At 45.6% G+C, this 24,213-nt stretch overlaps 1 protein-coding gene across 1 annotated transcript in view; it reads left to right on the top strand.

Annotated features, from left to right (window-relative positions):
* thbs1b (thrombospondin 1b) overlaps nucleotides 1-8,067 on the top strand; it is a 20,730-nt gene extending 12,663 nt beyond the window's left edge. Inside the window, exons 17-22 of the mRNA XM_041860004.2 lie at nucleotides 3,456-3,690; nucleotides 3,964-4,191; nucleotides 4,381-4,652; nucleotides 4,794-4,891; nucleotides 5,089-5,228; nucleotides 5,388-8,067. Coding sequence (XP_041715938.1) covers nucleotides 3,456-3,690; nucleotides 3,964-4,191; nucleotides 4,381-4,652; nucleotides 4,794-4,891; nucleotides 5,089-5,228; nucleotides 5,388-5,395 — 981 coding nt within the window. The 3' untranslated portion in view covers nucleotides 5,396-8,067. The remainder of the gene's footprint in view (nucleotides 1-3,455; nucleotides 3,691-3,963; nucleotides 4,192-4,380; nucleotides 4,653-4,793; nucleotides 4,892-5,088; nucleotides 5,229-5,387) is intronic.
* The last annotated feature ends 16,146 nt before the right edge of the window (nucleotides 8,068-24,213 follow it).

The raw sequence follows: 24,213 nt of genomic DNA, 5'->3' as shown, positions 1-24,213 counted from the left end.
TGTTTCACTAGACTGTATCACTAGACTATATCGCTAGACTGTATCACTAGACTGTATCACTAGACTGTTTCACTAGACTGTATCACTAGACTGTTTCACTAGACTGTATCACTAGACTGTATCACTAGACTGTTTCACTAGATTGTATCACTAGACTGTATCACTAGACTGTTTCACTAGACTGTATCACTAGATAGTATCACTAGACTGTATCACTAGACTGTTTCACTAGACTGTATCACTAGACTGTATCACTAGACTGTTTCACTAGACTGTATCACTAGACTGTTTCACTAGACTGTACCACTAGACTATATCACTAGACTGTATCACTAGACTGTATCACTAGACTGTATCACTAGACTAAATCACTAGACTGTATCACTAGACTGTTTCACTAGACTGTATCACTAGACTGTTTCACTAGACTGTATCACTAGACTGTTTCACTAGACTATATCACTAGACTATATCACTAGACTGTTTCACTAGACTGTTTCACACTAGACTGTATCACTAGACTATATCACTAGACTGTATCACTAGACTGTATCACTAGACTGTATCACTATACTGTATCACTAGACTATATCGCTAGACTATATCACTAGACTGTTTCACTAGACTGTATCACTAGACTGTATCACTAGACTATATCGCTAGACTATATCACTAGACTGTTTCACTAGACTGTTTCACACTAGACTGTATCACTAGACTGTATCACTAGACTGTATCACTAACTGTATCACTAGACTGTATCGCTAGACTGTATCACTAGACTGTATCACTAGACTGTATCACTAGACTGTTTCACTAGACTGTATCACTAGACTGTTTCACTAGACTATATCACTAAACTGTTTCACTAGACTGTATCACTAGACTGTATCACTAGACTGTATCACTAGACTGTATCACTAGACTGTATCACACTAGACTGTATCACTAGACTGTTTCACTAGACTATTTCACTAGACTGTTCACTAGACTATATCACTAGACTGTATCACTAGACTGTATCACCAGACTGTTTCACACTAGACTTTATCACTAGACTATATCACTAGACTAAATCACTAGACTGTATCACTAGACTGTTTCACTAGACTGTATCACTAGACTGTTTCACTAGACTATATCACTAGACTGTTTCACTAGACTGTATCACTAGACTGTATCACTAGACTGTTTCACTAGACTGTATCACTAGACTGTATCACTAGACTGTATCACCAGACTGTTTCACACTAGACTGTATCACTAGACTGTATCACTAGACTGTATCACACTAGACTGTATCACTAGACTGTATCACTAGACTGTATCACTAGATTGTATCACTAGACTGTATCACCAGACTGTTTCACACTAGACTGTATCACTAGACTGTATCACTAGACTGTATCACTAGACTGCTTCACTAGACTGTATCACTAGACTGTATCACTAGACTGTATCACTAGACTGCTTCACTAGACTGTATCACTAGACTGTATCACTAGACTATATCACTAGACTGTATCAGTAGACTGTATCACTAGACTGTATCACTAGACTGTATCACCAGACTGTATCACTAGACTGTATCACACTAGACTATATCACTAGACTGTATCACTAGACTGTATCACTAGATTGTATCACTAGACTGTATCACCAGACTGTTTCACACTAGACTATTTCACTAGACTGTATCACTAGACTATATCACTAGACTGTATCACTAGACTGTTTCACTAGACTGTATCACTAGACTGTATCACTAGACTATATCACTAGACTGTATCACTAGACTGTATCACTAGGCTGTATCACTAGACTGTATCACTAGACTGTATCACTAGACTATATCAGTAGACTGTATCACTAGATTGTATCACTAGATTGTATCACTAGACTGTTTCACTAGACTGTATCATCAGACTGTTTCACAATAGACTGTATCAATAGACTATATCACTAGACTGCTTCACTAGACTGTAAGACACTAGACTGTTTCACTAGACTGTATCACTAGACTGTATCACTAGACTGTTTCACTAGACTGTATCACTAGACTATATCACTAGACTGTATCACTAGACTGTTTCACTAGACGGTATCACTAGACTGTATCACTAGACTGTTTCACTAGACTGTATCACTAGACTGTATCACTAGACTGTTTCACTAGACTGTATCACTAGACTATATCACTAGACTGTATCACTAGACTGTTTCACTAGACGGTATCACTAGACTGTATCACTAGACTGTTTCACTAGACTGTATCACACTAGACTGTATCACTAGACTGTATCACACTAGACTGTATCACTAGACTTTTTCACTAGACTTTTTCACTAGACTCATCTAACAATGGGATTCAGCTAGGGGGGAAATGGGAATTTAAACAAATCCAATCCCTCCCGCCAGTCCTCCCTCCAGTCCTCCCTCCCCTCCCTAATGCATTTTTTCCTCCCTCCCTCCCTCCCTCCCTCCCTCCCTCCCTCCCTCCCTCCCTCCCTCCCTCCCTCCCTTCTTTCTTTCTTTCTTTCTTTCTTTCTTTCTTTCTTTCTTTCTTTCTTTCTTTCTTTCTTTCTTTCTTTCTTTCTTTCTTTCTTTCTTTCTTTCTTTCTTTGTTTCTGAGGAGAGGGGGAGGAGGAGGAGGATAGGGGGAGGAGGAGGAGGAGGAGATATTGAAGAGATGATTGGTTGAACGGCTGGTACAGCTGGAAATAAAATGAGCATCTGGGAGCAAGTGTCATCATAATCGCTACCGTTAGTTGCCCGTAGGCACAGATCTAGGATCAACTCACCTTCCCCATTATTTACATTTACATTTTGTATTTTTCCCCCCAATTTCGATCTTGTCTCATCACTGAAACTCCCCAACGTGCTCGGGAAAGGCGAAGGTGGAGTCATGCGTCCTCCGAAACATGATACGCCTAAACGCGCTCCTTAACACCCCCAGCTTAACCCAGAAGCCAGCCCACCAATGTGTCAGAGGAAACACCATTCAACTGGAGACCGGGGTCAGCCTGCAGGCACCTGGCCCACCAAAAGGAGTCCCTAGAGCGCGATGAGCCAAGTAAAGCCTCCCCTAACCCGGATGACACCGGGCCAATTGTGCGCCGGCCTATGGGTTGTGGCACAGCCCGGGAATGAACCCGGGTCTGTAGTAACGCCTTTAACACTGCGATGCAGTGTCTTAGACCGCTGCGCCACTCGGGAGGCCACCTTCCCCATTTCTTAAACCTCTACCATTAGTTTAGAAAGCACAAAACTGATCCTAGATCAGTGTCTAATGAGACCTCACCCAACTAGGAGAGGAACACAGCACTTATCCCATATCAGTGTCTAGGGTTAACTCACCAGATTTTAAAGTGATCTCCACCAACAGGTGGATCTAATGTGTTGTAACCGCTAACATTAGCTAGCATGCTAACGTCCATCTCCATTTACCTCTACAGGTTGACTCTGATGACGACCGTGTGGGAGATAAGTGTGACAGCAACCAGGACATCGATGAAGACGGCCACCAGAACAACCTGGACAACTGCCCCTACATCCCCAACGCTAACCAGGCTGACCATGACAAAGACGGAAAGGGAGATGCCTGCGACCACGATGATGATAATGACGGGATCCCAGATGAGAAAGACAACTGCAGACTGGCCTTCAACCCTGACCAGCTCGACTCCGATGGTAAGTGGATCTAGAAGAGATTAAATCTTAAGTGAAATATAGACTGAAATCTTAGGCATAATCTTCAGAGTTTAGCACCCTATTCAACTGATCAGTGGTTTTAACAATTAGGTGGTTACTTGAATCAGTTTGGTTAGTGCTTGCCTATAACAAAAAACTTTGCATCATGTAGCTCTTCAAGACCAGGGTTGATGACCATGGACTTGCATGATATCAGTGTTAATCTTCTTACTGCTAAGACATGTCATTTATCAAGTCTTCTATCTCTTCCAGGTGATGGTCGTGGAGACGCTTGCAAAGACGACTTTGACCAAGACAACGTGCCTGACATCTACGACGTGTGTCCGGAGAACTTTGACATCAGCGAGACGGACTTCAGGAAGTTCCAGATGGTTCCCCTGGACCCCAAGGGAACATCCCAGATCGACCCCAACTGGGTGGTCAGACATCAGGGCAAAGAGCTGGTCCAGACCGTGAACTGTGACCCTGGCATTGCTGTTGGTGAGTGGATTGGTTGGTTGGTTGGTTGGGTGGGTGGGTGAGTGGATTGATTGGTTAGTTGGCTGATTGGTGGGTGGGTGGATGGCTTGATTGATTGAACAATGTTATGCTTTGGGACATCTCAAAATGACCCAACCCTAACTAAAAATACCATCCTCTCACTGACATCTTCTCGTTTCCCATTCCCAGGTTTTGATGAGTTCAACTCTGTGGACTTCAGTGGTACCTTCTTCATCAACACGGAGAGAGATGACGACTACGCCGGCTTTGTGTTCGGCTACCAGTCCAGCTCCAGGTTCTACGTGGTGATGTGGAAGCAGATCACACAGACCTACTGGAACAACAAACCCACCAAGGCTCAGGGATACTCAGGACTGTCCATCAAGGTGGTCAACTCTACTACCGGACCTGGAGAGCACCTCAGGAACGCTCTCTGGCACACGGGCAACACCTCAGGACAGGTAAAGAATGACTCCTATCGTCCTGAACATATATATATACACACACACATGTGCAAAGACACCCACACACACAGGGAAAAACCTTAGGGAGGGCGACTATGCAGTCTAACACTAACCCTATGTGTCTCCTTTCTTCTGTAGGTGAAGACTCTTTGGCATGATCCTAAGAACGTTGGCTGGAAAGACTTCACAGCCTACAGATGGCACCTGATCCACAGACCAAGAACAGGACACATCAGGTAAACACTGAAGCCTTGGCCTGGTGGAGATTTATGAGATTGAGAACGTCTACACAAACCCCATGACTTACTGGACTTAAAACCTTTTACTCCTTGGAGAGCGTTGGTCAAACTTTCATATAGACTTTCCACAATGGCTGTGTTTGTATCGTAACGTAGATTATCTCACATATCTTACTATTGCATCTTTGTTTCAGAGTGGTCATGTACGAGGGGAAGAAGATCATGGCCGATTCTGGGAGCATATACGACAAGACGTACGCAGGCGGAAGACTAGGTCTCTTCGTCTTCTCGCAAGAGATGGTATACTTCTCAGACCTCAAGTACGAATGCAGAGGTAAGGAACATGGAACTTTATATGTCTCACTATAACACCAACAACAATTGTTTAGTGACATTTCTTTCACAATAGGCCTATGTGAAGGACCTAACCACAACTTAACGCTTTCTCCTAACTTAATGCTTAACCCTGTGTCCTTTGTGATTTTCTTTCCAGATGCATAATTGCACGGAGCAAGAAGTTCTTGGAACAATGCACCTTTCCGTATAAATATGAACAATATGTATTCAGATGAAAAGTCCAGGGACTGGTTTTTTTCTGCTACTCTTTCTACTGCGGCACGCACACTGGTGGGACCGAGGGGGGGAGGGCCTGGTATGGTCAGCCTCCGGGTAAATTGACACTGGTTTGGACAGAGAACCATCCGGCTGACTGCCAGTCAAGGATCAGAAAGCCCCTCCTACCCACCCAGAGCAGGTAAAGCCGAAAAAAATTGCCCCTTTGCTTTGCCTGAGTGGGACACCGACCGATGTTACCAACCAACGTTACCAACCGACGACACCGACCGGCCGATCTCTCTCTGATTTTAAAGACCTCATTCAGCTCTGTGCAGGAGAGGCTCCCCATAGACGACTATGCACTTCCAAACCTTTACATCTCTCTCTATCTCTCTTTCTATCCATCTCTCTTTTTCTGGAATGGACGTCCCAAAGAAAGACTATGTAATAGTCTGTTCATAAAAACAGATCTACCCGGATGTAGATTCTGAACGATACGACTCTGAGGAAGTGTTTTTTTGGCTCAGAGGAGGAAGAAAGCAATAAGACTTTTTTCACTTTAAGTTTTGTAAGGAAAGGGCTTTTGGCCATTGAAAATCAGCTTCGTAACAACAAGATATGGAGGGACAATAACTTTGTGTGGATGTATGTACGTATGTTTATGTGTTAAAATAAGAAGAAAGATACTGCTTCCTTTTACCCATCTATATGCAAACCCTTAGAGAAAGGTGTTTCAGAGACTTAAAGAAAACAAACCGAAATTAAAATGTCAAATACAGGATTGCTTGTAGGCTTTTATGGCTGGCATTAGATTGATATCGTTCAGTTGAAATTGAACATAGTATTACTCAGGGTAAGATGTTAGCGACCATCTTGGCATTGCAGAAATTACATGGGAGCGACCATCTTAGCATTGCAGAAATGACATGGGAGCGACCATCTTGGCATTGCAGAAATGACATGGGAGCGACCATCTTGGCATTGCAGAAATGACATGGGAGCGACCATCTTGGCATTGCAGAAATGACATGGGAGCGACCATCTTGGCATTGCAGAAATGACATGGGAGCGACCATCTTGGCATTGCAGAAATGACATGGGAGCGACCATCTTGGCATTGCAGAAATGACATAGGAGCGACCATCTTGGCATTGCAGAAATGACATAGGAGCGACCATCTTGGCATTGCAGAAATGACATGGGAGCGACCATCTTGGCATTGCAGAAATGACATGGGAGCGACCATCTTGGCATTGCAGAAATGACATGGGAGCGACCATCTTGGCATTGCAGAAATGACATGGGAGCGACCATCTTGGCATTGCAGAAATGACATGGGAGCGACCATCTTAGCATTGCAGAAATGACATGGGAGCGACCATCTTGGCATTGCAGAAATGACATGGGAGCGACCATCTTGGCATTGCAGAAATGACATGGGAGCGACCATCTTGGCATTGCAGAAATGACATGGGAGCGACCATCTTGGCATTGCAGAAATGACATGGGAGCGACCATCTTGGAGCGCCATGTAGAATAAAGGGCATTTCCAGCGCCAGTAAATCCAAGGCAGTCTGTCCATTAAGACTTGTGCCATTTTTAACATTAAATGTTACAAATATTCAGTATGTATTTATTTTCCAAATCTAAAAATATACCATTTTGATTACGATTAGAAACATTGAACAAGGGGGGGATCTCCCTCATCTTTAGAGGCTTCACGTTTGACATTTAATTGATTAACTCTTGCCTACAGTGTAGGTACCAAACAATTAAAATACTTTGAGAAAGTGAGAGATTCCCCCCCCCCAGTGTTCCAGGTGTAAACTGACAATGAGTCAAGTCAGACTGGTGTCTTTGGTGTCCGATGTGGGATTCTACTCTCCCCTCTCCCTCCCTGTAAGGAAGCCATTATAGGGAATGTAATCCAGCCATGGTTAGAGCCAATACTCCTGAATCAGTATGGTATGTATGTGACCTGTGTGACCTTTTCTTCTGAGAGAGATGAAAAACAAAGGAACCCTTTGATCTACAAATATTACCTCATTGCTGTTGTATAATTAATTTGATCAAACAAAAAAGTACTTTTTTCATTGTATGCTTACAGAATACAAATTGATCAACATCGTATTGCTACTGTAGCACAGGTCTGTAAATAGTATTACTTTTATTTTCAAAACAGAAATCCCCCCATCCTACACCCCCCTGCAGTAAAAACAGTAACATTTTAGTTTTTTTTTATATATATATATATATATATATATTTGAATTTTTGCTTTCATGTATGTCCTTTGTCCAGTGCTCTTTTTAATGAATAAATTATTATTCTGTTTTGTTTTGTCTGTGCTGTTCTGTGTGTGAGTGGTCGATTTGTGTGTGTAGATAAATGCTATTTAAATAATTTATCAGGATTCGCTGCCTGGTGAAGGGGGCGTATCTGTATGTATAAACGGTTTGCACACTGATGTGAGGATGATCTGTTCTTTATCGTATTTACTTTTAGGTTTTCAGTTTTATCGTTATTTTTACCCTTCTTTTTTTGTACAATTTAGTGATGCTTGTTGTCTGTAAACATTTTTACTTAGTTGTACAATAAAATAAAATAAACTGTTATTATCCATAGCAATTATTTTGTTACATACTTCGGAAACAATAAATAGTTGTTCAAATCCACTCTCAGTCTGTATGTGTTCACTACCAAGTCTTTGACCGAGTCGATGAACCACAATGCACCCATTACATTGTCCTCAAACAATGTCTATTCTTGACTGCACACTACTTATCTCATATTCTATAATATATAATGGGTGGTTCGAGCCCTGAATGCTGATTGGCTGACAGCCGTGTTATATCAGAACGTATACCACGGGTATGACAAAACATTTATTTTTACTGCTCTAATTACGTTGGTAACCAGTTTATAATAGCAGTAAGGCACCTCGGGGGTTTGTGGTATTTGTCCAATATACCACCGGCTAAGGGCCGTATCCAGGCATTCCGCATTGCGTCGTGCATAAGAACAGCCCATAGCCGTGGTATATTGGCCATATACCACACCCCCCTCTGGCCTTATTGCTTAAATATATACTGCATAAAACACTTTTTTATAAACTCTAAATATTGTGTATGGACATTGGCTGTGCAGCAAAGTCAGCTAAAAGTGCACATGCAGAACACATCCAGGCACCACCATGAACATCAACAGAAGCCCAGATATCTGCCTCAAAGTAAATGTTAGGCCCCTGTTTAAATAGGTCTGTGTATATATACTGTCTTCTCTGTCCCTGTTAAAGACACACATGCCATCCTTCGGGGGCGCATGAGGAATGTATCATGGTACTCTGTTCCTAGCCTTGATCTGTTTAAAGAACATTGAAAGTCACTGTTAGCATGGACAGATTGGAAACCTCCCAAGTTGTCTCTCTTTGTGGTGCTGAGTGATTGATTAATCTCCTGTACAGACATGAATGTAACTTCTGCATGTGTATGTCAATGTTTTGTTGGAGACTAGTTTTCTCAAGAGGAATAGGTTGAAAAAACAGCCTCTCAACCCCCTCAGCACGGTATTCTCCCAGAGCCACGGTGTGCATCCCAAATGGCACCCTATTCAGTGCACTACTTTTGACCAGAGCCCTATTCCCTATGCAGTGCACTACTTTTGACCAGAACTATTTGCTCTATTTAGGGAATAGGGTACCATTTGGGACAGAGGCATGGTCCATATTTCAGACCACCGGTCTACTGGTCCTGCGATAGAAGCACTGCCACATCGCCTAAACAGAGTAAACAGATGGTATATCAACTTGTCCAGCAGTAAAAAAATAAATGCACAGGCAGTGTGGAGTGAATCCTGGCTTCCAGTTTTGCAGAATTTCCAATTGACATCAATATAGCAACTTAAGAGAAATAGGAGAAATAGCCTATATACTGTGTGAAATACAGAGGCGGTATAGAGTGAATCCAGGCTTAAAATACAATATGGACCCATGAAAATGTTCCTCCAAAGTATTTGCTACATTTCCCATTGATATCCACGCATGACACACAAAGGTTAGGAGGCAGGATTTGACACCTCTGTGAGGAGAGATCTGTTCAGAAAAACATCCACAATAACGTGTGGTCATCAGGTGTATAGTGTGGTGTCGCAATAGCCTACAGCTTACAAACTGTCTTGGCTAGGCCAACTGCATGCAAACACCAACCATTTTGGACAGAGGAACTCCCCCATTATCAAATAATCTGTAAATTAGAAATAATCTCAAGTCTCAAACTGTAAGTATGAGTACAAGGAAGCAACAATGGGCCTTAACTGGGGGTCTACATTTGGCTACTGGATCAAAGGTCACCATCCTTTGGTCCAGGCTCTGTCGTAGCTGGCCACGACCGGGAGACCCATGGGGCGGCGCACAATTGGCCCAGCGTTGTCCAGGGTAGGGGAGGGAATGGCCGGCAGGGATGTAGCTCAGTTGGTAGAGCATGGCGTTTTCAAAGCCAGGGTTGTGGGTTCGTTTCCCACGGGGGGCCAGTATAAAAAAAATAATGTATGCACTAACTGTAAGTCGCTCTGGATAAGAGCGTCTGCTAAATGACTAAAATATAAAAAAATATATATATAATATAAATATATCCAAAAATTAGTGGACCTTCTATAGCTCTCTGGTTGGTTTACCCTGTTGTGGGGGTAAGGGTGAAGAAGTGCACTCCCTGGTCAATAAAAGTATTACATGCCAAGCCCTCAGTTCATACCTCTCCACATTTTGTTGTGTTACAGCCTGAATTCAAAATGGATAACATATTGGTTTTTACCCATCTACACACAATACCCCATAATGACAAAGTAAAAACATGTTTTTTAGAAATGTTAGCGAATTTATTTGAAATGAAATACAGAAATATCTCATTTACATAAGTATTCACACCACTCAGTCAATTCATGTTAGACTCACCTTTAGCAGCGATTACAACTGGGTATTTCTTCGGACACCTGGATTGTACGATATTTGTGCATTGTTCTACTCAAAATTCTTAAAACTATGTCAAATTGGTTGTTGATCATTGCTAGACAACCATTTTCAGGTCTTGCCATAGATTTTCAAGCAGATTTAAGTCAAAACTGTAACTCGGCCAATCAGGAACATTCACTGTCGTCTTGGTAAGCAACTCCAGTGTAGATTTGGCCTTGTGTTTTAGGTTATTGTTCTGCTGAAAGGTGAATTCACCTCCCAGTGTCTGTGGAAAGCAGACTGAACCAGGTTTTCCTCTAGGATCTTGCCTGTGCTTAGCTCCATTCCATTTCTTTTTTATCCTGAAAAACTCCCTAGTCCTTAATGATAACAAGCATACCCATAACATGATCTAGCCACCACCATGCTTGAAAATATGGAGTGTGTATTGTATTTACACCAAACATAAGACTTTGTATTCAGGACAAAAAGTGAATTGCTTTGCCAAATTTCAAGCAGTATTAGTGAAGTACCTTGTTGCAAACAGGATGCATGTTTTGGAATATTTGTATTCTGTACAGGCTTCCTTCTTTTCACTTTGTCAATTAGGTAATCAACAATGTTGTTGATCCATCCTTAGTTTTCTCTTATCACAGCCATTCAACTCTGTAACTGTTTTAAAGTCACCTCATGGTGAAATACCTGAGCGATTTCCTTCCTCTCCGGCAACTGATTTAGGAAGGACGCCTGTATCTTTGTAGTGACTGGGTGTAATGATACACCATCCAAAGTGTAATTAATAACTTCATAATGCTCAAAGGGATATTCAATGTCTGCTTTTTTTTACCCATCGACCAATAGGTGCCCTCCTTTGCGTGGCATTTGAAAACCTCCCTGGTCTTTGTGGTTGAATCTGTGTTTGAAATTCACTGCTCAACTGAGGGACCTTACAGAGAATTGTATGTGTGGGGTACAGAGATGAGGTAGTAATTCAAAAATCATGTTAAACACTATTATTGCACACATAGTCCATGCAACTTATTATGTGACTTGTTGAGCACATCTTTGCTCCTGAACTTATTTAGGCTTGCCATAACAAAGGGGTTGAATATGTTTTGACTCAAGACATCTCAGCTTTTAATTTGTAATTTATTTGTTCATAAAAAAAAAAAACATAATTCCACTTTGACATTATGGGGTATTGTGTGCAGGCCAGTGGCATATAAATCTAAATTCAATACATTTCAAATTCAGGCTGTAACACAACAAAATGTGGAAAAAGTCAAGGGGTGTGATTGCGTGTGAATACTTTCTGAATAATTCCAAATGAAAGGAACATTTGACCTTGGACAACTCATATACAGTGGCCTCCCCTCCTCCCCTCCTCCCCTCCTCCCCTCCTCCCCTCCTCCCAACACTCATTATACATTATTAGAACACAGTTGGTCTTTGTCAGCGTATGTAATTATATAACAGCACTGCATAAAGATAGAAGCCCCCCCCCCCAATTTGATCCCACTTCCTTTGACACGTGTTGCCAATTGCACATTTGTTTGTAGAACTTTTCAAGATAATAGTTGATGAAGTGACTGTATTGTGATGACTTGTGATGCACCAGAATTACTTTATATCATGGCTACAAAACAAAAGCCTTGAATGCTACAATCCCCGTAGCAGGTAACCTAGCGGTTAAGAGCATTGGACCAGTAACCGAAAGGTTGCTGGTTCGAATCCCTGAACGACTAGGTGATAAACCTTTCCATGTTCCATTGAGCAAGGCACTTAACCCTAATTACTCCTGTATGTCACCCTGGATAAGAGGTGTCTGCTAAATACAGATTATGTCAGGCCTTATGAGGCAGAACAATGGGCTTTATTGAGAGCTTTGGCCAATAAGGGAAGCTTTACTGTGGTCGCGTTCCAAATGCACCCTACTCCCTATATAATGCACTATATAGGGGCCCTGGTCAAAAGTAGTGCACTATAAAGGGAATAGGGTACCATTTGGGACGCATTCTGTAAGTTATTTATGACAGTCTGGCCACTCGGTTTGAACCAGGTTGAACCGAGTTAACTTTTCCTCCAATAATATTCCACTTCCTGTTTGGGTTCACCAGGTGCAGTTCGCTCAGGGTTCACAGGTCACGTGGCTCATCGCTGTCAGGAATCCTCTTATTGGCCAACTCAAAGGCTCAAATCGAGTGGCCAGACTGTCATAAATAACTCATCTGCAATACATTGAATGGGATAAGATGAGGAATCTCTACCTTTACATTGGTCTCCAACCAGTGTATCAAACAACATTCAAATTCAAGCCAGGGCAATAGAGGATCTACATTCCTTGGACCTGCTGCCAGAACAGAACGTTTGATCCTATACCATTGGAAAATTGCATTTGACTTGAAAGTACACTTTGTTTAGATTTGGAAAGAATCCCCCCTGCAGAGAAAGATAAGGTTCATAATCATTAGATACCAGATATTCTGTAACTTTCCATTATTCAAAATAAAAGATATCATAGCATAGTTCATCAGTGTCTTCCAGCATTCATCTCTAGTTCATTCAGTTAATTCTCATCAGTTTCACAGAAAGTACGAGTACCACCTCTCGAGTTTTTATAATCTTATTCTAAGTGTTCTATTGTGGATTCTAAGTGTTCTGTTGTGGATTCTAAGTGTTCTATTGTGGATTCTAAGTGTTCTATTGTGGATTCTAAGTGTTTTATTGTGGATTCTAAGTGTTCTATTGTGGAAGACAAAGAAAGGACACAATATGTCATCCATACTGCTCTTAATCTACATATTTCCTCATAGTCTACAGTAGAAGAAAACAGTAGGAACCCCAGTGCAAGTTGAAGATATGACATGTTCAAGTGGAGAAAGTCAAAGCATCGTATCATTCACTACCTCGTCAGTCAAATGCCTAACCCTCAGATCTAATCACCAACGTCGTCGTCTGCGTCTTCATATGGCGACAGAGGAGAGGTGTGTTTCAGAAACCGAACGGCAGTCTCTTGAACTCTCACAGACCCTCTTTGGCTTGTGGATCCCATTTGTTTTTCCTCTCATTATAAGGAGACGACTGAAGCATGGAAAGTGTTTTGAATACCTCAGACCAACGTTTCCAAAATAACACTGCCATTGGCCACGTTGGCAGCTCAGCATGTGTGACGGTTGACGACCATGCTTGTTGTGGAACTCATTTCTAGTTCCCCATTCGTTCCTTTGAGAGGTAAGCCAAACGCCTGCCAGTACTGTACTGTTTGAAAATGATAAACACATGTATGGACTTCTATTTATACCATTTAATGCAGGGCGTTTAGCAACTAGCTTCAGACTCAAGGAGTGGTTATTCACAACATAGAAACGACAGTTGGCTGACTTTTCAAATTGTTGCATCTAGAATCCCAAAGTGGTGTTAGGACAGGTATGCCTCTGGTATCACACAGTCACTAAATACAGCATTCCACTTCCACCGCACTTTGTAGCAGTACAAAGTGGATCCAGATGCTTAACTGAATGTGGCCTCTTTAATATACCTGTATATAACATCAAGCTACAGGCTGATGCTATGGTCTCGGTACGAAGGTGAGTGCCTTATATAAACACAAGGGGAAGAAGGAAGCTGAAGACTAATGGTTTGCTATTCATTAGCCCACTGGCAGCAGATGAGAGGGTACAGGGAGTCTGAAGGAAGTAGCTCCAGCTTTTAATTTCCTGCAGGGAGTACGTCCAGCTACAGCCCATCTACTCCCCTACAACCCCTGCTTAGAGAACGGCCTATAATTCCCTCAGCCGTGGTCCTATAGCCTTAACCAGCCTTGGCCCTGGTCCTGCACGGAGTTAGCATAGGAAAACAGGGACCATCACACCACAGCAACGCATCAGACCAATACGTTGTATTATGGTACTACTGGACAGAAAAGTTTGTGAGTAATGGCGATGTTTGGTTATTATATAGACATTCAAAATGAAAAGGCAGTACACGCTAGCATATTGGATAGTAGAAGATGCAGTAGCTGAGTATTTGGCCAAGGGAAGAAACTTTACACAACACAGTAAAGCATGCAGGGGTACTGCCTGAGCCGGTCCAGAGTCAGTAAAAGTACACAACTTGAAGTGTTTGAACACACACAAAATGATTGACTATTTCCGAACCCTCACACATACCCCCCAATGAGAGAGGAAGTCTGCAGCCGAGCTATGCGGCTCTGTGGTTCGCCCACTGTCCACAGGTACATGTGACAATTGATGGATCACTGTGATGTACAGAGATCCCCACGCTGGGCCGGAGTCTCATACAAGTTTCCTATGAGTTTCCTATGAGTTTCCTATGGCCTGACATGGCGTGGGAGGTGGCAATATCACACATGGTGGTAGAGACGGTGGCTGTTTCTTTTTCTGTATCACTGTGAATTAAGTCTGACAGTTCTATGGGCCCCTGGTCAAAAGTAGTGCACTACATAGGGAATAGGGTGCCATTCTCTGGTCTAAAGTAGTGCACTACATAGGGAATAGGGTGCCATTCTCTGGTCTAAAGTAGTGCACTACATAGGGAATAGGGTGCCATTCTCTGGTCTAAAGTAGTGCACTACATAGGGAATAGGGTGCCATTCTCTGGTCTAAAGTAGTGCACTACATAGGGAATAGGGTGCCATTCTCTGGTCTAAAGTAGTGCACTACATAGGGAATAGGGTGCCATTTGGGACGCAGCAGGGAATACTGGCTGAGACTGGAGGAGGATCCTCAGGACAGGAAGTGAAGCTGGCAGTAATTCCAGACCGGGGGGCTTGGCCCTCCACTTCCTGCATCGTTACGTGGCTGACTGATGCAGACCAGACCAGGCCTAGACCAACCAAGCCCAACATACGTAAGCCTTCCAGCCTGGAGGGAGTCCCAGGGTCTGTCATGCTATGCCACCCTGACGTGGCAGACTGATGCAGCTGACGGACTGGCTGACACAAACCAGACCAGGGCCAGGCTGGGTCCTACTTCCAGTCTGCTTCCCAGGAGTCTCTGCCATGCTATGCCCCTATTGTCTGTCTGAGAGAAGAACTGGCAGGATTCCCCTATACAGAGACTGACACTAAGGTGCCAATCTGTCAGCGCCAACCACAGAGGGAAACACACACCGCCGAAAGATGCCTTCATGACGCAATACAGGAGTCCCAAAACCCACCACAGTACAGTAGGGTATGGCCAGGGCACTGAGCTATACCGTCTCTATAAAGCTCACCTTTAAAGGTCTCTTGGTCTTGTCATTCAAGAATAACACTGTGTTACAGAAATCAAGGTGGTGAAACCCAATGCCAACCTCACCCTGGTTAGGGGTCCATGACGCTAGCTTTGTGCCCGACCCCTTCTACTGTGAGCAGATTTATCCGCTCTGTCAGGCATGGAGCTACTTCTGAAGCAGGTAAACTCCTCACGTTACCAAGGTCAACGGCTTCACTGGCCAACACACCTGGGACAAAGGCACAGTGGTTAACAGGAATTTATTATCAAAGGAATTGGTATTACTTGTACCAATGCACGTTTGATTTCAATACTGATAATATATTGTAATGCGTTGAAAGATTTAGAAGGACATTCCACTGAAGAATAAATACAGATGCCATTATAAGGTTCAATACTAAGGTCAATGCAATACTTTATTGGACAAGAATGGATGTATATAGCCACAAGCATAGTAAAAACTAATTAAGAAAGTTTACAAAGTTCAAATCCCTCTCCACAAAAACATGTTTTATCTCTCTTCTCTGCCCTGTGGTCTAGAAACAGAAACACTGAAAGCGGGCCGCTGGGGGCGATGAGAAATGTGAAGGTGCGGTGTTGGTTTCCCTCCAGACCCATTATGTGTCCTCACTCGGTGGCGCGAGACAAAAGCCCCACAGAAACCAGAACCTGGGGTAGCGCTGCTCTGCTGCTGAGAGTCAGAGAGGAGAAGAATGGGATCCTTTCTCTGTCCAGCCGGCCGGCCGGACTAACTGTACAGTACACCTCAGAGAGGCACTCAGAGGAGAGGGGAGATGGGTTACCCAGATAATGGACACACACAGGGACCTCTTCAGGATCTCATCTGGCAGCCAGAGTCTGAGAGAGAGAGAGAGAGAGAGAGAGAGAGAGAGAGAGAGAGAGAGAGAGAGAGAGAGAGAGAGAGAGAGAGAGAGAGAGAGAGAGAGAGAGAGAGAGAGAGAGAGAGTGAGAGAGAGAGAGAGACAGAGAGAGAGAGAGAGAGAGAGAGAGAGAGAGAGAGAGAGAGAGAGAGAGAGAGAGAGAGAGAGAGAGAGAGAGAGAGAGAGAGAGAGCGAAAGAGAGAGCGAAAGAGAGAGAGAGAGAAGAGGGACGCTTGGAGGGGGTGGGTTTTTGTTTTGGTGTGAATACAACTGCTTTGCTTGCTGCTTCACTCAAAACTAGGCTGTCCCGGCCATTGTCAGACTCTGTTGTCTGTTTGGGTACAGCGAGAGTGGCAGGAGAGAGTGAGAGCCGCAGTGGCATCCCCGTTTCATCTGACACCATGGCTTTTGTTGGAAACTGCAGTCCACCGGAGCCGCTGTTAATGGGTTTGGTTTTCAACGTGGGGGTAGCTAGCTATGAGCTCTGACACAAATACTTTGAGGGGATGTAACTAGCCATCGTGATTCACTCAAACGTTTCTTTGTCTTCTCTCTGTTCTCACAGACAATGCCAGTGGAGCAGTATTCAGAGAAAATGGGCACAACTATTATTCCCACAGCAGAAAATATCCACTTGCAGAGAACATCATGACAACTTATCCACTGGCCAGTGGCCGCAATTTTCTCGAAAACAATGTCTTCATGCCAAAGCCTTCATGTATGACAAAACTGTCAAAACAAAAGCACAGTCCCTACACAACAAGAACTTCAGTCTGATTGATGCGCCAAGTTCTCAGTAGGAAAAAATAACAGAGAAAAATCCCTAAGGAGTGCTTCGCTTCTCCCTTTCAGCCAATCCATAAAAGACAGACACAACCCAGATAGTAATCATACTGTGTTCCAGACCTGGGTTCAAATAGTATTTGAAATCATTTCAAATACTTTAGCTGGGTGTCACGGTTTACTACGCCAGAACCCAGAAGCAGACCAGGACAAGGTACTTAGAGAAAAAGGTGAGTGTTTATTAATTGACTCCCGAGTGAGGCTGAATAATCCAGGGACAGAGCGGGTGGCGTGGATGGGTTGTTGAGGGTGCAGTGGTAGGTCCAGACATGGCTCGGCAGCCGCCGACCATCAGGCAGAGGTTGGGTGAAGGTTCCGGGTGAGAGACTGCAGACAGAACAAAACGGAGGTGAGTACACAGCAAATCAACAAGGTGCAAAACAACAAAAACTAACGCTGGAACTCAAGGCTGATACGCTGACAAACATACTGTTCATGGCTAACGATCCGGCAGGAACTGGATGTTAGGCCAGAGCCTAAGAAGGGTGATGATCAGGACCAGGTGTGCAGATTGCTGATGGGATGCAGGTGCGGAAAACAAGAGCGCTCCCCGGAGCGTTCCCGAACCCTCGGGAAACTGGAGATTACGAACAGGAACACTAGTCACCAGCCAGGACCCGACTCAGACAGCCGGGATCGTTACAGTACCCCCCCTCCGACGAACGCCACCGGGCGGACTCCCCGGAGCGCCAGGATGGAGGCGGTAGAAGTCACTGATGAGATCCGCATCTAGGACCTGTCGCCGCGGAATCCAACTCCTCTCTTCAGGGCCATACCCCTCCCAGTCCACGAGATACTGGAAACCCCGGCCCCGCCGTCTGGAATCCATGATGCGACGCACCGTGTAGGCAGGCCCACCTCCGATCATCCGAGGAGGAGGAGGAGGAGGCGGAGGAGGCAACAGAGGACTGAGGAAGACAGGCTTGAGGCAGGAGACATGAAAGGTGGGATGGACTCTGAGCGTCCTCGGTAGTTTGAGTCGAACTGCCACTGGATTGATCACCTTCTCCACCACAAACGGACCAATGAACTTCGGTAACAACTTCCTAGACTCAGTCCGTAACGGAAGATCCCGTGTGGCCAACCAAACCCTATCTCCGATGGTATAGGTGGGAGCGGGGATCCGGCGACGATTCGCCTGGAGCTGATACCGGTCCGAAACTCTAAGGAGTGCCTTTCTGGCCCGATGCCAGGTCCGGTGGCAACGGCGAATATGGGCCTGAACAGAAGGCACTGAGAGCTCCTTCTCCTGAGAAGGAAACAGGGGAGGTTGGTAGCCATACAGGCACTGGAAGGGAGACATCCCAGTGGCAGATGTAGGAAGAGTATTGTGGGCATACTCAACCCAAGGCAACTGAGAGACCCAGGAGGTGGGGTTGGAAGAGACCAGACAGCGTAGCGTGGATTCCATCTTCTGGTTGGCTCTCTCCGCCTGACCATTGGATTGGGGGTGAAAACCAGATGTGAGACTGACTGTAGCTCCAATGGCCAAACAGAAGGACTTCCAGACAGCAGAGGTAAACTGAGGGCCACGGTCGGAAACGATATCACTGGGCAAACCGTGGACCCTGAAAACCTCCCTAACCAGGATCTCGGACGTCTCCGAGGCAGAGGGAAGCTTGGCAATAGGCACAAAGTGGGCGAACTTGCTGAATCTGTCCACGATCGTCAGAACGACCGTGTTCCCCTCAGAAGCGGGCAACCCAGTGACGAAGTCCAGGGCCAGATGCGACCATGGTCGCCGGGGAATAGGAAGGGGGTGAAGTAGTCCAGAGCTGGGCCGATTGGTACTCTTATTCTGCGCACACACTGGACAGGCAGCAACAAAACCCCGAGTATCCTCGGCCATGGCAGGCCACCAAAAACGTCTGCGAAGAAACGCCATTGTCCGAGCCACGCCAGGGTGACAAGCCATCTTGCTGGCGTGGGACCATTTGAGGACAGCAGGACGAACCGACTCAGGCACAAACAACCGACCGGGTGGACCGTTACCGGGACCGGGCTGAGTCCGAAGGGCCGCCAGCACCTCCTCCTCAATCTTCCACATAACTGCTCCCACGACGCAGTTCCGGGGGAGGATTGTCTCGGTCTTGGACCCACTCTCCTCCGTCTTGGAGAACATCCGGGACAAGGCGTCCGCCTTGCCGTTCTTAGATCCAGGTCGGAACGTCAGGGCAAACTTGAATCGTCCGAAAAACAACGCCCACCTGGCCTGACGGGAGTTGAGACGTTTAGCCGATTGCACGTAAGCAAGATTCTTGTGGTCAGTCCAGACAATAAACGGTTGCTCCGCCCCCTCCAACCAGTGGCGCCACTCCTCCAAGGCAAGTTTCACCGCGAGAAGCTCCCGGGTTACCCACATCGTAATTCCTCTCCGCAGGCGAAAGGCGACGAGAGTAGTAGGCGCAGGGATGGAGTTTACTGTCCGTGGAGCATCGCTGCGACAGGATGGCGCCAACTCCCACATCAGACGCGGCCCACTTCAACGACGAACTGACGGGCCGTGTCCGGTTGAGAGAGAATCGGTGCGTTGGTGAATCGCCTCTTCAAATCCAGAAACGCTCGATCCGCCTCCGGATTCCACTTGAAGGTCCTGATACTGGAAGTCAAGGCAGTTAACGGAGCGGCCACACGGCTGTAATCCCGGATGAATCTGCGGTAGAAATTCGCAAACCCCAAAAATCTCTGGAGCTGCAATCTCGCACCGGGCTGGACCCATTCCAGAACCGCTCTAACCTTCTCCTGGTCCATCCTAATCTCTCCCCTGGAGATGATGTACCCGAGAAAGGATGTCGTGTGGGCGTGAAACTCGCACTTCTCGGCCTTCACGAACAGGCGATTCTCCAACAATCGCTGCAGAACCTGCCGGACATGCTGGACGTGGTCGGAAGGTTCCTTCGAGAAGATCAGAATGTCATCCAGGTAAACAAACACAAAGAGACCGATCATATCTCTCAGGACGTCGTTCACCATACTCTGGAATACCGCTGGAGCATTGGTCAGTCCAAACGGCATCACCTGATACTCGAAGTGACCCATCGGTGTATTGAAACCCGTCAACCACTCGTCCCCCTCTCTGATCCGGACCAGGTGATACGCATTGCGTAGGTCTAGCTTGGTGAACACCGTAGCACCCTGTAAGGAGTCGAAGGCAGAACTCATCAAGGGCAGGGGATACTTGTTCTTGACCGTGATGTCATTCAACCCCCGATAATCAATACACGGTCGAAGAGAGCCATCCTTCTTACCCACAAAGAAGAATCCTGCCCCCAGGGGTGATGACGAGGGGCGAACGAGACCAGCAGCTAGGGACTCCTTGATGTAGGTCTCCAACGCCTCACGTTCAGGTCGGGAGATACTGTATAACCTTCCCTTGGGGTAGACAGCTCCAGGGACCAGGTTGATGGCACAATCATATGGTCGGTGGGGAGGAAGTGACAGAGCCTTCTGCTTACTGAAAACTTCCCCCAAATCGTGATATGTCTCGGGAACCAGGGACAAATCTGGGGGTTTAGCCTCAATCACCTGACTGGGAACCGAATGGGGGCAGGCAGTCTTGAGACAGTTAGCATGACAATCAAGGCTCCAACTCGTTACCTTGCCCGTCACCCAATCGAACGTGGGATTGTGTTCCTTCAGCCAGGGGTATCCAAGGACCAGAGGAACATGGGAAGACGGCAGAATGAAGAATGAAATCATCTCAGAATGATTCCCCGACAACCGCATCTTAACCGGTTCAGTCCTCATCGTGATACGTGCCAGACTACTGCCGTTCAGAGTGGTCGCTTCAATGGCTTCCGGCAATTGCTCCTTGGAAAGCCCCAGCTGTTCCACCAACTCGGCATCAAGAAAGCTTCCATCGGCACCTGAATCGATAAAAGCGTTAAGCGCTAAGCTCTGATTCCTGTTCACAAGGGTAGCCGGAAACGGGGTCTGACAGAGGTACTGAGAGGTTGAAACTGGCTCGCTAAAAGTCCTCCCAACTTTAGCGAGCCGGGCAGTTTGACGACCGCCGGGAACAGGTGGAGATGTAATGTCCCGAGCTACCACAGTAGAGGCAGCAGTTGGTCTGACGTCTATGTTGACGCTCCTCCTTGGTTAACCCGTGCCGCCCCACTTGCATGGGTTCAGAATCGGGAGAGAGGACCTCTCCACTAATCCATTGTGGTGGAGAATGATCGACGTGTTCTGGTCCACCACCCGACCCGACTGGGAACTGAGAAGCTGATCGATTGGACGGACCCCATTGCTTCTCCCTCCTTCGGCTCTCGGACTCGATTATCCACCCGAATAGACAAGGCTACCAAGCTGTCCAGGTCACTAGGCTCCGGATAGGAGATCAACTCATCCTTGAGCTGCTCCGACAGACCCTGGTAAAAGGCCGCTTGCAGAGACTCCTCGTTCCACCCACTCTCCACAGCCAACGTCTTGAACTCGATCACGAAGTCGGCCACGCCCTGCGAGTTCCTTGGTGAAGCGAAAACAGGCGCTAGCTGCGTCCCTCCCTCGGACGGAATGGTCAAGAGCTTCCTCATCTCGGCCGTGAACCCCTGGTATGAAGCCATGCAGGGTCTTGTCGTTCCCAAACGGCTGAAGCCCACTCCAGCGCTCGACCACGCAGCAACGCAATCACAAAGGCTATCCTAGCCTTGTCTGTGGCATAAGAGTAGGGCTGTAGATCGAACACTAATCCACACTGCATAAGGAAGGAACGGCATCTTCCCAGCTCCCCCTCATATCTATCCGGCGTCGGAACCTCGGGTTCACGGAAGGACACAGCTCCCGAAGCGGCAGGCGAGATGGGTGAAACCGGTAGTGGATCCTCCACCGGAAACTTGCGTTGGTTCTGGACCTCCGTCAGACCGGTAGAAAGGTTCCAACTGACAACGCGATCTCCTGTAGTACCGTGCTATGATGGCCCAACATCTTCTCCTGATGGGTAATGGCATGGCGAACAGAGTCCAGGTCCGCTGGGTTCATTACTGGCCGGATCGTTCTGTCACGGTTTACTACGCCAGAACCCAGAAGCAGACCAGGACAAGGTACTTAGAGAAAAAGGTGAGTGTTTATTAATTGACTCCGAGTGAGGCTGAATAATCCAGGGACAGAGCGGGTGGCGTGGATGGGTTGTTGAGGGTGCAGTGGTAGGTCCAGACATGGCTCGGCAGCCGCCGACCATCAGGCAGAGGTTGGGTGAAGGTTCCGGGTGAGAGACTGCAGACAGAACAAAACGGAGGTGAGTACACAGCAAATCAACAAGGTGCAAAACAACAAAAACTAACGCTGGAACTCAAGGCTGATACGCTGACAAACATACTGTTCATGGCTAACGATCCGGCAGGAACTGGATGTTAGGCCAGAGCCTAAGAAGGGTGATGATCAGGACCAGGTGTGCAGATTGCTGATGGGATGCAGGTGCGGAAAACAAGAGCGCTCCCCGGAGCGTTCCCGAACCCTCGGGAAACTGGAGATTACGAACAGGAACACTAGTCACCAGCCAGGACCCGACTCAGACAGCCGGGATCGTTACACTGGGCTTGATTGAGCTTGTCTGTTGCCATGGAACCAATATAACATTCTCAATGAGTGCAAAGCCCATCCACCCGGCACTCCAGTCAGCCTAAACCAAACGCTCAAAGTATTTTAAAACTATTTCAAGTACTGTTTGAACCCAGGTAGGTCTGCACACGACCCAGATGGTTCTGAAAGCAATAAAGGTTAATATTCTATCCCATCCATCAATTCAAGGTCCTTGTATGATTTCACACTTCTATCAAAGACACCTGTCTACATTCCTGCTGCAGCCTCCACAAAATAAAATAGATGGTATCAATACTATAGTATTCACTGTAGTATTTACTGTAGTATGTACTGTAGTATACTGTAGTATTTACAGTTAACTATAGTATAAATACTGTAGTAAAATAAAACTGTAGTATATACTATAGTAATTAATGTAGTGTTTTTGCAGACTGTACTATACTGTAATATTTACTGTAGTATATACTATAGTGGTTTTTGTTTAATTATCTTTGACATAGAAGTGGAGGCTTTCTACTTCAGGAAACATACTGCAGAAATACTAAAAGAGCACATACTCCATAACCTGTAGGTAGGTAGATAGGTAGGTAGGTAGGTAGGACTGGGTTCTGAACCGATAGCTCAGCACTTCTGCTCTTTTCTATAACCTGTAGTGAACACAATATAGGGTCTATACTTGGCATGTAGGTTTCTCACTTATGGGTGGCAAAATTGCATTATGGGGAATGGGAAGGGTATATGCAAATTAAATACTGTAGTATTTACTATAGTTAAAAAAGTGTAGTGTTTTTGCGGACATTACTGTAGTGTCTACAATAGTATTCTACAGTATGCTACAACATTCTATAGTAAGTACTTCACATGATCGAGGGATACTACTGTGTGCCGTATAGTATTCTACGGTATACTACAGTTTACAACATAATTCTATAGTAAGTACTGTAGTATTCTATAGTAAACTGTAGTATTCTTTCATGTGGGGACACAGAATTCAGTGAATCCTCCAACTAGAATTTCTGGAAAAGCAAGGAATTTTGGGTAAATTACTTGAATTCTGCAACCCTACATGACAGGCCCCAGCACAATGTTGTAGTGCACAAACACAGGCCCCGATACAATGGCTGCCTTATCAGTGCGTAGATGGGATCAATCTATTATTTTCTCTTCTTTCACTCTCTATTCTCTCTACATGGTTCCCTTGTTGTGTAGTGTACATTGTGGTGATGTTCTGTTGTTTGGCTGGCCCTGCTCTTCCTATGGTACACAAACAGACCCTACAGTGGAGTGCGTGTGCATGCTTTCATGTGTGTGTGGGTGAACTG

Source organism: Coregonus clupeaformis, chromosome 33, assembly GCF_020615455.1.
Source record: "Coregonus clupeaformis isolate EN_2021a chromosome 33, ASM2061545v1, whole genome shotgun sequence".
Taxonomy (NCBI): Eukaryota; Metazoa; Chordata; class Actinopteri; order Salmoniformes; family Salmonidae; genus Coregonus; species Coregonus clupeaformis.
Note: the sequence above shows the minus strand (reverse complement) of the source record. Positions and strands in the feature narration are given on the sequence as shown.